The sequence below is a fragment of the Vulpes vulpes genome, chromosome 14 (assembly GCF_048418805.1).
Source record: "Vulpes vulpes isolate BD-2025 chromosome 14, VulVul3, whole genome shotgun sequence".
NCBI lineage: Eukaryota > Metazoa > Chordata > Mammalia > Carnivora > Canidae > Vulpes > Vulpes vulpes.
In genome coordinates this window covers 50677190-50691250 of record NC_132793.1, presented here as the reverse complement: position 1 = coordinate 50691250, position 14061 = coordinate 50677190, and the positions used below count along the sequence as shown (strand labels likewise).

The following is a 14061-nucleotide window of genomic DNA, read 5'->3' as shown; positions in this document are numbered from 1 at the left end:
AGTGAAAAATTTGAGAAAGATATTCCATGCAAATGGAAAACTAGAATGGCTATACTTATATTAGACAGCATAGACTTTAAAACAAATGCTGTAATCAGAAAAATATTAACAGACCTAAAGGAAGAAATAGGCAGCAGTTCAATAAAAGTGGGAGGCTTTAACACCCCATTTGTATCAATGGATAGATCATTCAGAAAATAATCAATAAGGAAACATTAGCCTGAAACCACACATTAGACTTAACAGATAGATACAAAATATTCCATCCAAAAGAAGCAGAGTATACATTCTTCTCAAGTGCACAAGGAACATTCTCCAGAATAAATTATATAGGCCACAAAATAAGTTGCAATAAATTTAAGAAGACTGAAATCATATCCAGCATCTTCTCCAACCACAATGGTGTGAGACTAGAAATCAATGAGGAAGAGAACTAGAAATTTCACAAATATGTGGCAATTAAATAACTTGCTACTAAACAACTAATGGGTCAATGAAGACATCAAAATATACCTTGAGACAAATGAAAATGAAAATACAACTTAGCAAAATGTATGTGATGCAGCCAAAGCAGTGTGAAAAGGGAAGCTTATAGTGATAAATGCCTACCTTAAGAAACAAGAAAAAACTCAAATGATCTAATTTTACGCCTCAAGGGAGTAGAAAAAGAAGAAAATCCAACATACATAGAAAAAAAGAAAAAAGAATAGAGAAGAAATAATTGAAATAATGACTAAAAAGACAATAGAAAAGATCAATGAAACTAAGAGCTGGTTCTCTGAAAAGGTAAATAAAATGAAAAAGCCTTTAGATACACTCACCAAGAAAAAGAGAGAGGGCTCAAAAAAATAAAATCAGAACTGAAAAAGGAGCCAGTACAACTGATACTCAGAAATCCACAGGACCATAGGAGACTACTAGAACAATTATATACCAATAAATTCAACAGCCTGGAAGAAATGAATAAATTCTTAGAAACATACAACTTTCTAAGACTGAATCATAAAAACGCAAGAAAATTGAATAGACTGATTACTAATAAGGAGATCAAATCAGTAATCAAAAAACTCCTTGATAAATGAAAGTTCAAGACCCTATGTCTTCACCGGTGAATTTTATCAAACATTCTAATAATAATTAATACTAGTCATTTTCAGACTCTTCCAAAAAGTAGAAGAGGAGGGGACACTCCCAAACCCATTTTATGAAGCCAGCATTACTCCGATACCAAAACAAGACAAAGACATCCCCCTTACCCCCCCCAAAAAAAAGAGAGAAAGAGAAAATTACAGGCCCATATTCCTGAATAACAAAGACACAAAAATCCTCAACAAAACATTAGCAAACCGAATTCACTAAATACATTAAAGAAATTATCCACCACGAATAGGTGGGTGGAATTTATTCCCAGGGTAGAAAAATGGTGCAACATCCACGAAAAAGTCATGTGATACAACACATTAAAAAAATATATGATTCCCAAAAAAAATATATATATATATATATGATTCCTATGACCAACTCAATAGTTGCAGAAAAAGTATTTGACTAAAGTCAACATCTGTTTATGATTGAAAGTCTCAACAGAGTCAATACAAAGGGAATGTACTTCAGCATAATAAAGGACGTATATGACAAGCCCATAGCTAACATCATATTCAGGAATTCCTAAGATCATGAATAAGACAATAAGACAGTTGTCACTTTTATTAGCATAATATTGAAGTCCTATCCCGGTGAACTGGACAAGACAAAGAAATAAGCATCACATTTGGAAAGGACGTAAAACTGTAACTATTTGCAGATGACATCATATTATATATAGAAAAACCCTAAAGACTCCACAAAAAAGCTGTTAGAACTAATCAAAGGATTCAGCAAAAATTGCAGGATACAAAAATCAATATACAAAAATCTGTTGCATTTTTAATAACAAACTATCAGAAAGGGGAATGTAAAAAACAATCTCATTTCCAGTTGCATCAAAAACAATAAAATACTTAGGAATAAAGTTAATACATTTAATAAAATACCACGAAAGTGAAAGACGTGTATGCCAAAAACTGTGCTACTCTGAGGAAAGTAATTGGAGAAGACACAAATAAATGGACAGATATTCTATGCTCATGGATTGGAAGAATTAATACTGGATAAAATATGCATATCACAGAAAGCAGTCTACAGATTCAATGCAATCGCTATCAAAATTCCAATGACATTTTTGACAGAAATAGAACAAACAATTCTAAGATTTGTATAGAACCACAAAAGACCATGAATAGCCAAAGTAACCTTGAGAAAGAACAAAGTTGGGGGGCACCCTGGGTAGCTCAGGCTGTTAAATGTCCAACTCTTGATTTCAGCTCAGGTCATGATCTCATGGTCAAAGGATTGAACCCCGAGTCAGGCTCTGCACTCTGCTGGAGATTGTCTCTCTCCTCTTCCTCTCCCTATGTCCCTCCCCCACTTGCATTTTCTCTCTTTCTCTCAAATAAATAAATAAAAGAAGAAGAACAAAGTTGGAGGCATTGTGCTCCCTGATAGTCAAATTGTATTAAAAAGCTATACTAGGGCAGCCCGGGGGGGTTCAGTGGTTTAGCGCCTCCTTCAGCCCAGGGCATGATCCTGGAGATCCGGGATTGAGTCCCATGTCGGGCTCCCTGCATGGAGTTTGCTTCTCTCTCCGCCTATGTCTCTGCCTCTTTCTATGTGTCTCTCATGAATAAATAAATAAAATCTTTAAAAAAAAAAAGCATACTCATTGAAAGGGTACTGTAATAGGGCATAAAACTAGGTACATAGATTGGTGAGACAGGAGAGCTCCAAAATAAACCCGTACGTATATGGTTGTTTAATTTACAATAGAGGAGCCAAGAATATACAATAGGGAAGGGACAGTCTCTTCAATAAATGCTGCTGGGAACACTGCACAGCCACATGCAAAAGAATGTGACCACTATCTTACACCAGACACAAAAATTAACTCAAAATGGATCAAACACCTGAACACGAGACCTGAAACCACAAAACTCCTAGAAGAACACATAGGTGGTAGGCTCCTTGACTTGGTCTTGGAGATGAACTTTTGGATTTGACTCTAGAAACAAAGACAACAAAAGCATAAATAAACAAGTGGGATTATATCAAATTAATCTCCTACACAGCAAAGGCAAACTACTGAAAGAAAAATTTTCAAATCATATTTCTGGTAAGGTGTTAATATGCAGAATATATGAAGAACTGATACAATTCAGGAAAAAACAAACAAATAATCTGTTTTTCAAAATCGAGAGATTTCCCCGAAAGATATACAGATGGCCAAAGGCATATGAAAAGATGCTCAACATCCCTAATCAACAGGGAGATGCAAATCATAATCATGAGACGTCACCTCATACCTCCTGTTAGAAATGCGATAACACTTGCATTTTTCACAGAGCTGGAACAAATAATCCTGAAATTTGTATGGAAGCTGAATAGCCAAAGTCACGTTGAAAAAGAAGACCAAGCCTGGAGGCATGACAATTCCGGACTTCAAGCTGTAGTACAAAGCTGTGATCCTCAAGACAAGATGGTCCTGGCTCAAAAACAGACACACAGATCAGTGGAACAGAATAGAGAACCTGGAAACGGACCCTCAACTCCGTGGCCAACTAATGTTTGACAAAGCAGGAAAGAGTATCCAATGGAGAAAAGACAGTCCCTTCAACAAACGGTGTTGGGAAAACTGGATGGGAACATGCAGAAGAATGGAACTGGACCATTTCCTCACATTGTACACAAAAATAAATTAAATATGGATGAAAGACCTATTCGCGAGGCAGGAATCCACCAAAATCCTAGAGAAGGACACAGGCAGTAACCTCTTTGACCTCAGATGCAGCAACTGCTTGCTAGACACGTCTCCAAAGGTAAGGGAGACAAAGGTAAACATAAGCCATTGGGACTTCATCAAGCTGAAAAGCTTCTGTGCAGCAAAGGAAAAAACGACAAAACTAAAAGTCAAGTTATGGAATGGGAGAAGATATGTGCAAATGACATATCTGATGGAGGGTTAGTATGCACGGATACTAAAATCTATAAAGAACTTATCAAACTCAACACCCAAAACCCAAAAAATCCAATCAAGAAATGGGCAGAAGACATGAACAGACGCTGCTCCGAAGAAGGCTTACAAAGGGCCAACAGACACATGAAAAAATGCTCAACAGCACTCGGCATCAGGGAAATAGGAATCAGAATCACAATGAGGTACCGGCTCACTCCGGTCAGGATGGCTAAAATTAATAAGTCAGGAAACAGCAGATGTTGGTGGGGAGGCAGAGAAAGGGGAGCCATTGCACACTGTTGGTGGGAATGCAAGCGGGTGCAGTCACTCTGGAAAACAGGGTGGAGGGTCCTCAGAAAGTTAAAAATAGAGCTACCCTGTGACCCAGTAATTGCACTACTAGGTATTTATTCAAAGGACACCAAAAGAGTGATCCAGAGGGGCACCTGCACCCCAATGCTCATAGCAGCAATGTCCACAATAGCCAAAATATGGAAAGAGCCCAGATGTCCATTGATGGATGAATGGACAGAGAGGCCGTGGCGTATATATAATGGAATATTAACTACCGAAAAGAATGAAATCTCGCCATCTGCAGTGACAGGCATGGAACTGGAGTGTGTTATGCCACGTGAAATAAGTCTGTCGGAGAAACACAAATACCATGGGATTTCATTCATATGTGGAATTTAAGAAATAAAACGGATGAACATGGAGAAGGGAAGGAAAACTAAAATAATAAGATAAAAACAGAGAGAGAGGCAAACCCACAGAGACTGTTGACTACAGGGAACAACCTGAGGGTCGCTGGAGGGGAGGAAGGTGGGAGGATGGGGTAATAGCGATGGGCATGAAGGGGGCACGTGATACCCACGTGAGCCCTGGGTATTACAGGCAACTAATGAATCACTGAGTTCTACCCCTGAATTAATAATACATTATATGTTAACTAACTTGAATTTCCATTTTTTTAAAAAAAGGAAAAAATACCCCAAAAAATCACATACAAGGAAAAAAAGAAATGCTATTATCCAATGGTAAGAAACAATGTGTCGGCAAGGATGCGGAGAGGAGGGAACCCTTACGGTTGGCGGGAGTGCAAACTGGCGCGGCCACTATGGAAACCGTATGGAGGTTCCTCAGAAATTTAAAAACAGGACCCTCATGAGCCAGCTATTCCGCTTCCGGGCATTTATCTGGAGAATGTGAAAACACTAATTCTCAAAGCTTTACGAGCCGCCGTGTTTGTTGCGGCATTATCCACGGTGACCAACGTCGGACGCGACCCAAGTGTCCACTGATGGGTAAATGGATAAAGGAGATGCGTGAAGACACACACGCACACACATGCACGCGCACACACGGATGCTACTCGGCCGCAGAGAGGAAGGAAGTCTTGCCGTGTGCAACCACCTGGATGGCGCCCCGAGGGCATCATGTCAGGTGACATAAGCCAGACAGAGAAAGACATAAACTGCCATCTCACCCATATGTGAAATCTGAAACAGCGCAGAACCCCAAACCCAAGAAACCCTCAAGCTCAGAGATAGAAGCGATTCGTGGTTGGTGAGGGTGGGGGATGCGGGGGGTGTAGGCCTCATGGGTCCATATGGGGCTAAAGGGTCCGGACCTGCAGGTGGAAAATAACGAAGTCCTGGAGGCAGAGCTCGGTGACTGTGCTTAGTGCTGCTGCGTGTCCGAAGGGTCCTAGTAGGTCTTCAGAGTCCTCGTTCCAGGGACAATAGATCTGCGACCCCGTAGGACAACGAACATGAACTGGGCTTATTGTGGGGACCACTTCAGGACATGGGCAAGTGAATGACGCACGACTCCTGAGCTGCACACCTGCCCGGGGTGTCAGACGTCGGCGGTGCCTCAGTGAGCCCGCGCAGCCCACGGTCTGAAGCCTGAGGACCCGCTGCGGTGAGGCCCGGGCCGGCTCACTGGGCTCCGGACACGGCCTGCGCCCCCTGTGGGGCTGGGCCAACCGGGAAGCCGGGGAACGGCTAATTAATATCCCGGTAAGGCTGGGGGCCCCAAAATGGCCTGCTCCTTTCTTTCTTTTTCTTTTCTTTTTTTTTTTAAAGAAAAATTTTATTTACTTATTCATGAGAGACCCAGAGAAAGAGGCAGACACAGGCCGAGGGAGAAGCAGGCTCCCTGCGGGGACCCCAACGTGGGACTCGATCCTGGGTCTCCAGGATCACATCCTGGGCTGAAGGCAGGTGCCAAACCACTGAGCCACCCGGGGATCCTCCCTCTTGAGGTCTTTTAACAAAAAAAGGAAAAAACAAACAACAGGAATAAAAGATAAATGGAGCAAGGGCATGGCTTACATCCCTGGAAAGAATTTAGAATCACATGTAAGGATTGAAATCAAAAGGAGGGGACACCTGGGGGGCTCAGCAGTTTAGCGTCTGCCTTTGGCTCAGGGCCTGACCCCAGGATCCCGGGATCGAGTCCCACGTCGGGCTCCCCACAGGGAGCCTGCTTTTCCCTCTGCCTGTGTGTGTGTGTGTCTCTCTCTCTGTGTCTCTCATGAATAAATAAATAAAATCTTAAAAAAAGAAAAAGGAAATCCTTTGTGCGTTGTCTGTTCCTACTGATGAAACAGTTTGGGGGTCAAGGTCCTCTACCCTTTGGCAGGAGTACAGTTGTGGAGGGCAAACACCGGCGGCTGCAGGAAAGGGTGGGGCTCAGTCACTTGGAGGCAGGTGTCCACGGGAGCCAGGACTCCCGGCTGAAGAGACGGAGCATGCCCCACGGCCCCCGGTGTCGGCAGAAGGATCCAAGCATCCCAGATTACGGGGGCCCGTTAGGAGGTTCTCAGCAGACCTTGATGGTGCCCAAGACACTTTACCAGCCGGGACGTGAGAAGCTCGGTCAGCAGCAGGTGACTGAGGGAGCAAAGAGGTCTCTAACATTTAGCAAAATCACGCGGCAGGGAGGCACAAAATATTTTTCAGAATTCCAAGGAGCCCCCGTTTCTTTTCCTCATTTTTAAAATTCGGACGGCATCTCAAGTTATTCAAGTCTTAACACGGATCAGACAGGCTGCTCCAACCCACAAGGAAGGGTTGGAGCACAGTAAGAGCGAACCCTTGAGCTCTTGAGAACCAGGACTCATTTTTTTAATGTTTTTAATTTGTGAGGTTGGAACAAAACAATCCACCCTGCAGATTCATGATGAAGATGAACTAAAAGAGAGCCTAACACGATGTCTAATACTTAGCACTTCATAAATAAAACTATTCTTATAATGTAAATATGCATTTTTTGAGGGGTGTGTGTGCCTGGGTGGCTCAGTTGGTGAAGTGTCTGCCTTTGGCTCAGGTCATGACCCCGGGGTCCCGAGATCGAATACCACCTAGGGCTCTCTGCTCAGCAGGGAAGCTGCTTCTGTCTCTCCCTCTATCCCTTACCCCGCACTCTGCTCGGGCTCTCTTGGTCTCAAATAAAAACAAAGAAACAAATAAATAAACAAATAAATAAATAAATAAATAAAATGTATTTTTTTTTCAATGGATTAAGAAGAGATGCTCTTATAATCAAAGGAAATCATACTGGTTTTGTAGAACTTCTGACAGTGAGTGGCTAAGGGGTGGTATCTTTCCATAAAGACCTCTTCCCTCTAATTTTCACTATAAAACTGTATCTTGACTATAAACTAAAAATACAAGATGGAATAAACTGCCATATCCAGGCATGCGGCCTTTGAGTAAAATTATTGGTTAAATTTTGTTTCAGTAAAGTTCCCCTGTCAAAATCTTTCAACTTCTGAGAAGTGATTAAGATGTTTTTATGATTTTCACCTAAGTGTTCATCAGTCCTAAAAAAATAGTGCCAAAATCAAACGATGGAAAGCAACCATATTTCCCATGACTTTGTGTATCGACAAAGGACATTTAAAAAATGTTTTCCCGTGCACAAACAGCAGTACTGAACCTGTAATTTAGATTCATTACTTAATAAAGAGGAAACCGAGAGAGGTGGTGGGACGCGGACGGTGGCAAGGCCCGAAGCTCAGCAGACAACAGTGGGATCGGCTCGCCCAGCGGGGACGGTCCCGGCCCTGCCGGCCACAAGCGCTCCCGCGGGCGGCAGAGCCTGACCGCCCTGGCCGAGCCATGCTCTAAGGGGCACCGTCAGAGCCAACGCCAGGCTGGCCCCGAGGGGCGCGAGCGCAGGGTGGGGGGGAGCGCGGCAGCCCCGGGCCCGGTCTAGGCCGCACTGCGCTGGCCCAACACCGGGTGACCCTCTTCTAACAACGCAAGCTCCGGCAGCAGTGGCCGGTGGAAGCCCTAGACACTTGCAGGCCCTGGCCCTAGACAAGCGGCGCGCCCGCCAGCCTCTGGGCCCGAGGCTGGTTTTCTAGGGCAATCGCACTTCTCAACACCCACAGCTTCTCAACACAATGCTGTCTTCCGACTGAATGTGCGCGTAACCTAGCAGCACTCCATCTACCCTTCTGCAGAGGTGAGGTCCTTGAACCCTTGGGAGGCCGGAGGAATCTTCCGCTGCCCCCTGCCCGACCTGGAGGAAGCCCAAGGAGAGGTGGGCCTCGGTCCTGGACTCTGGAGGGTTCCTGCAGTCCTGGGTCAGTGTGGAGGGCGGGCTCTTGCCGAACCCACAGGAGGGCGAAGAACATCCGGCAGGAGAACCTTCCAGAAGTCCCTGCACCACTTCCCGACAACACTCTCTGACCGGCCTTCTTAGGTCAGAGTTCAACGTCTATAAAATCACGTGCCCGAGAGCCTATTCCAGACTTTCTTAATAGCCGTGTTCTCTGCCATTAACGCCAAATCCCCCAGGGGTTCAGATGTTAGAAGTGAGGTGACTGCACACAATTAAATATTAGAAATGACCACTGAGTACATCCTGTTTATTGTTTATGATTTACACGGAAAATGATGGACTGGGGTGATTGAACAATAAACCAATCATTACATTTAGACCTGGGCTTTTGAAAACTTGCATTCCATTTTAACAGTTCATATATATTTAACAGCTTATATATAAATCCAAATCACAAATAATCTTAAGAGTTAGCTCAGAGATAAACAATTAAGAAACACAACAGAAAACCACATGGATCTACCTTTAAATATCAGCATTCATATTACAAGGAAGAAGAAAATGTTCAAAAAAAAAATAAAGTCAAGTCACTTAACAGAGAAATAAGAGAAACAGTATTTTTTATCCATATTTATACTTACTCCTAACTTACCTTCATATATTCTTAACTTTTCCAAAAGGACCCAAACAATATTTCAGAGGATCAAACGATATTTTGGAATCTGAACTTTTCAGCCTCTGCTTGTATCAACTTGTTACAATGAAAATCCTAAAGTCTCAATTTTCTTAAAAAAAAATTTTTTTTAAGCCAACTCTTATTCAACTTTTCTCCTTCACAGCAGCTGTTTATAGATAGTAGGGAGCCAAGAATGAAGGATAGAAACAGATGGGAAGCAAAAAGTACAACAGCTATCTTAAGTTCAACTCTCAACACTACTGGTTGAGTTTGGAACCAAAACCTCTTAATTACAACTGGCAGATAACAGCTAAACCTTAACAGGCAAAGAAGAAATATTTTCTTTGGGACAGCTGCTACTAGGAGAAGAAAACTGACGTCCCTTAATACTGCCTAAATAGAATTTGTGGCTTACTACAGAGCAATCTGTAGCAATGTCAGTTTAACCAGTAAGCATCACAACTGATCGATATTACTTAACGGAAAACAACAGAAAAAGAAATGAGAAAAAGAAAAGAGAAAAATTTAAAACCACACTAGCCACAAAGTTCCACGATATACACGAGAATTAATTTTAATCTGATTTGACTCCTTGACGCTAACTGCTCATCAGTGAAATATGGTATGGAAATATCACGGAGTAGAAAACAGGCAAAGATTAGTTTATACAACAGTGACTATATACATCAGGGGGGAACATGCTAGCTAATGCAACATTAAGGCCTGAATGTAAGCATTTCCAAAGTCACAGAAGCCCCAAAGAACCCCTAAATTACAAAGTCACCACATTACAGGCATGCAATGTTCAGTTTTGTTTTACCCATAAAAGGATACACAGTATTTTGCTGTAAATACCAGACACACATTTACAATTTTGCAAAAATTAGAATGCAAGTGTTATGTTCCTTATATTTAAGCCTCAAATGTGCCAACAGTGAAAATTCATTTAAGAACGGAGGAAAGAGATGGAATATAAATACTCAGAGAAATTACACAAATAAAATGGAATTTTGCATTTGGGAAGCCATAAATATTCCTCTTACGTGTCCAAACCAAATTATCAATGTACTACTCAGATGGATGTACACTCACTACGTGCTTTACAATTTTACTTGCTCAAATGCGGCATTCTGACACCTATCATTCTCTGGTGCTGATAGCAAATCCCATCTGTAAGTTAAATATTACGTGCACATTTGCACGTATTTGCCTACTGGGTGTGACCACCTAAATGGAAAGCTGTGCAATCTCATTCTGAGGTTATATAATAATGGATGACCCTGGGGGCCAAATTTCCCATTAAAACAACTAAGGAAAGCTCATTTCCTCACTTTTATAGAAGAATCTGAACAGAACTCTTTTAGAGTGCAAATCTGGGGTCAGGATCTTCTCTCTTTTAGAGAAAGGAAAATCAGAAAGGAACCGTGTTACATGTTCAGTTCTGCTCACAGTCACTAGGTGATCATGTCATCACCTCCTTTCACAGCAGGGCTTAATTTGGCTTAATTCAAAACAAACCCATTTTTATTATTTATTTTCAGGTGAATAATTTTATCAAAATAAATTAAAGAAACAAACGCTGAAAATGCACTATGAGAAATCCTTGTTCAGGGATACTTTAAAAGAATAAATTAGAACACAGTAAGGTTTAGATATATTGTGAAAAGATGTGGCCAAAATCTGTCCTACACCCCATCAATTTTATGCTTTATACAAGTTGGTACAATTAACCTTCCTAGTTTTTTAAGGATTGGATTTCTCCTTGGGATACAACAGAATGAATGCTTAAACACCTGATGTATGTTTTCAGACTTTCCAAAATTACTTTAAACAAACTGTATCTAAAAGTATTTAACAAACATGTCATGAATGTTTTCAAGTATGACTGTAACCAAGTAGAAAGGGAGAAGGATTTCATAAGGCCATCTAATTCATTTCATACCAAACACTGAGCACACGAGATTGCTCATAAGCTTTACTAACTTTATCTCAAGCACCAACCATAGTAAAACACTCATGCTTTACTAACATTACTCTAAGCACATCCACCATTTAGAAAAAGAAAAAAAAAATTGTTTTACTATCTAACCATTCCAAGGGGATTACAACATTTAAGATTTTAAAATTTTGAGATGTTTTAGCCAAAATTTTGGCCTTTTTTTTTTTTTGGCATTTTAACTTTAAACAGAGATGGAAGAGTAGACACCCTCCTAAAACAAAACAAAAGAAAACAAAACAAAACAAAACAAAAAAACCTCAGTATTATGAACCAAGAGGTTCTGATATAGCAAAAGCAAAGCAACCAATCAAAAAGCATGTTTTAGAATTCTTTTTATTTCCAATGAAACCAAATTTTACTACTGTTGTGATCACAGTCTTCACATTTGATGCAAATAGGAGAGCTTAATTATAATCACTTAGTGGCAGTACTTCAGACAAAACCAGTAATAGATGCCACATATAGGATTATTTCTTCTGGAAAGAGTTATTAATTGGTAAGCTTGACTTTACAACTGATATCAACATGGTCAACTAAAGAAAATGGATGCACTGCTTCAACATTCAGCTTGAAAATGTTTAGTACTTTCTGCAAACCTAAATTTAGTTTAGAAAGGTTAATATTCTTCTTTCTAAACTATGGCATAGACTATATATAGCATTTTAAATTTATTTATATATAATTATTTGCACATCAGATTGAGAAGGAATTTGCAGATTGACTTTGACAGGGTGATCTCATCCGAGGGTTAAGGTTTAGGGGGCATCCGCCGAGCTGTCACTGGAAGGGGGGGCCTCTTGCTCAGTCTCGGAGGACGCAGCTGCTGATGCCTCTATGACGGCAGGTGGGAAATGGCGGCGGCACACGGGGCACGTTCCCGACTGGAGAGGGAAGAAAATAAGGTCAGAGCCAAAGGAAGAGTCTTTAGGGTGCCACCCAGTATCTTAGCAAACTAAAAAAACAAAACAAAACAGTACTGTTATCCTAAAAACTGAATCAACTCCAAACTCACACAATCCAGAGAGGCAAACTGTGATGCTATTTCCTCTTCATCCCAATCAGATTCTAATTTTTCTGAGGGTGAATAATGTTTCCTAATTGTGCTTGTGTCCTTCAGGTCAGTCATCTTTCACTTGGTATTAATGGACGGTCTACTACACCCCTTGCTCAGCACTGGTGCTACGGTGGAATGTGAGCAAGGAGTCACAGGGCATGTCCTCACCTGAACTGAATTGGTTTTATTATTTACTCCATGATGCCACATACCTAATTAATTCACATATCTGTAACACCAAATGGTCCCCTAAGATGGACTTCCCTATATACTGAAGCCTCACTTAAACACATGGAGCTTAAACTTTATTAACCACATAATTCCTTTTCAAAAAGATATGGAGAGTTAAATGCCTTCTAAATGATGAAGGACATCAACTGTAGACCTAGGAGGGAAGATGGGACAGGGAAAGCAGTCATACTGTGAGTACATCTTCAGACCAATCAAAGACTATGGAGATGTGTCATCTGGTGATAGATCATTCATTCCCTTGTGAATATATCCCTGCGACCTCTCCCCCACCCCCACGAGAGATAGCCCTGATAGAAATCATGCTGTTCAAAGATAAAGATTTGTATCTTGGGGATCTTCTCCCCAGAGGAAAGGCTTTTTCTTGACAGGAAAGAAACCAAAGAGATTATTACCTTGATAGTCAAGTCAATGATAAATCAAAGCGGTATAACATATATAATATTTACAATTCAAGAATTAAGCAAGCATTTATTGTGCACTTGCCATATGGACTGGGCCCGAGCAACCGTATTTTAGTGTCAGATGAGTGTGGTCCCAATCAACCCCATACTAGCTGTGTAGTCTTGGATGAGTAACAATCATTGGAAAATGGTTTTATCCCACTGTGTCCCAGAGTTACTGTGAGAATTAAATGAGAAAATACAAGAGTCATCTAGCCGTACCTGACACACTGCAGGAACATTTAGATCCTTCTTAAGGCTTAGATACTACCATGAGAGTTTAAATAAAGGGGATATGAAGGCCAGAAAAGGTGGAATTTAAGCTGATTCTACCTAGACCATCTAATCTTACTGATGGTACAGGGGGAAAACTACGCCAGTTAAGCAAACATAAAAAACTGTACAAAGGAAGTAAATATGAGCAGATAGGCTGGGGGCTAGATCACAGAAGGTCTTGAAAGCCAAGACAGAAACTCCAGATTTTATAATAGAATGGTGAACATTTCTGCATTGTATTTTACACACCTTAAGTAGAACTCTGACAATAATGAAGTGGCTGTAGAAGGGGATCAACAGCAAAGAAAAAGGAAGGAAGGAAAGAGAGGGGAGGAAGAAAGGAAGGAGAAAAGGAAAAGAGTGGTTGGAAGAAAGAGAAGGAGCTATATCCATAAGTAAATAGGTGATGAAAGGGATTAGGAAACTTCTACCTTAACTGCCTATAAATATACTTTATGTAAAAATAGAGTTCACAGAGAAGATTTAAGTAAAACTTTTTTTTCTTAAGTAATTCAAATATAGTTAAAAATTATTGGGTAAATATTTAAGGAGAACAGATACAGTTGGAACAGGAGGTATCTGGTAGGTTTTTACATATTTCTCATATACATTTTCAAAGACATTGATTTGTATTAGAATATTAGTAGTACTTTGAATAGTACCAAAGGCTTTTATTTTGCTTGTGGTATTTTTGAAAACACATATTTCAGGGATATGATTAAAGATCTAATTAGCTTTATT

The 14061-nt window shown here is 40.8% G+C and overlaps 1 protein-coding gene across 29 annotated transcripts in view; it reads right to left on the bottom strand.

Annotated features, from left to right (window-relative positions):
- Window positions 1–8900: 8900 nt before the first annotated feature.
- The window catches only part of PJA2 (praja ring finger ubiquitin ligase 2), a 223438-nt gene continuing 218277 nt past the window's right edge, over window positions 8901–14061 (bottom strand). For all 29 annotated transcript variants that reach the window (XM_072736598.1, XM_072736597.1, XM_072736601.1 and 26 more), the window contains one exon: window positions 8901–12179. In XM_072736598.1, coding sequence (XP_072592699.1) covers window positions 12054–12179 — 126 coding nt within the window. In that variant the 3' untranslated portion in view covers window positions 8901–12053. The remainder of the gene's footprint in view (window positions 12180–14061) is intronic.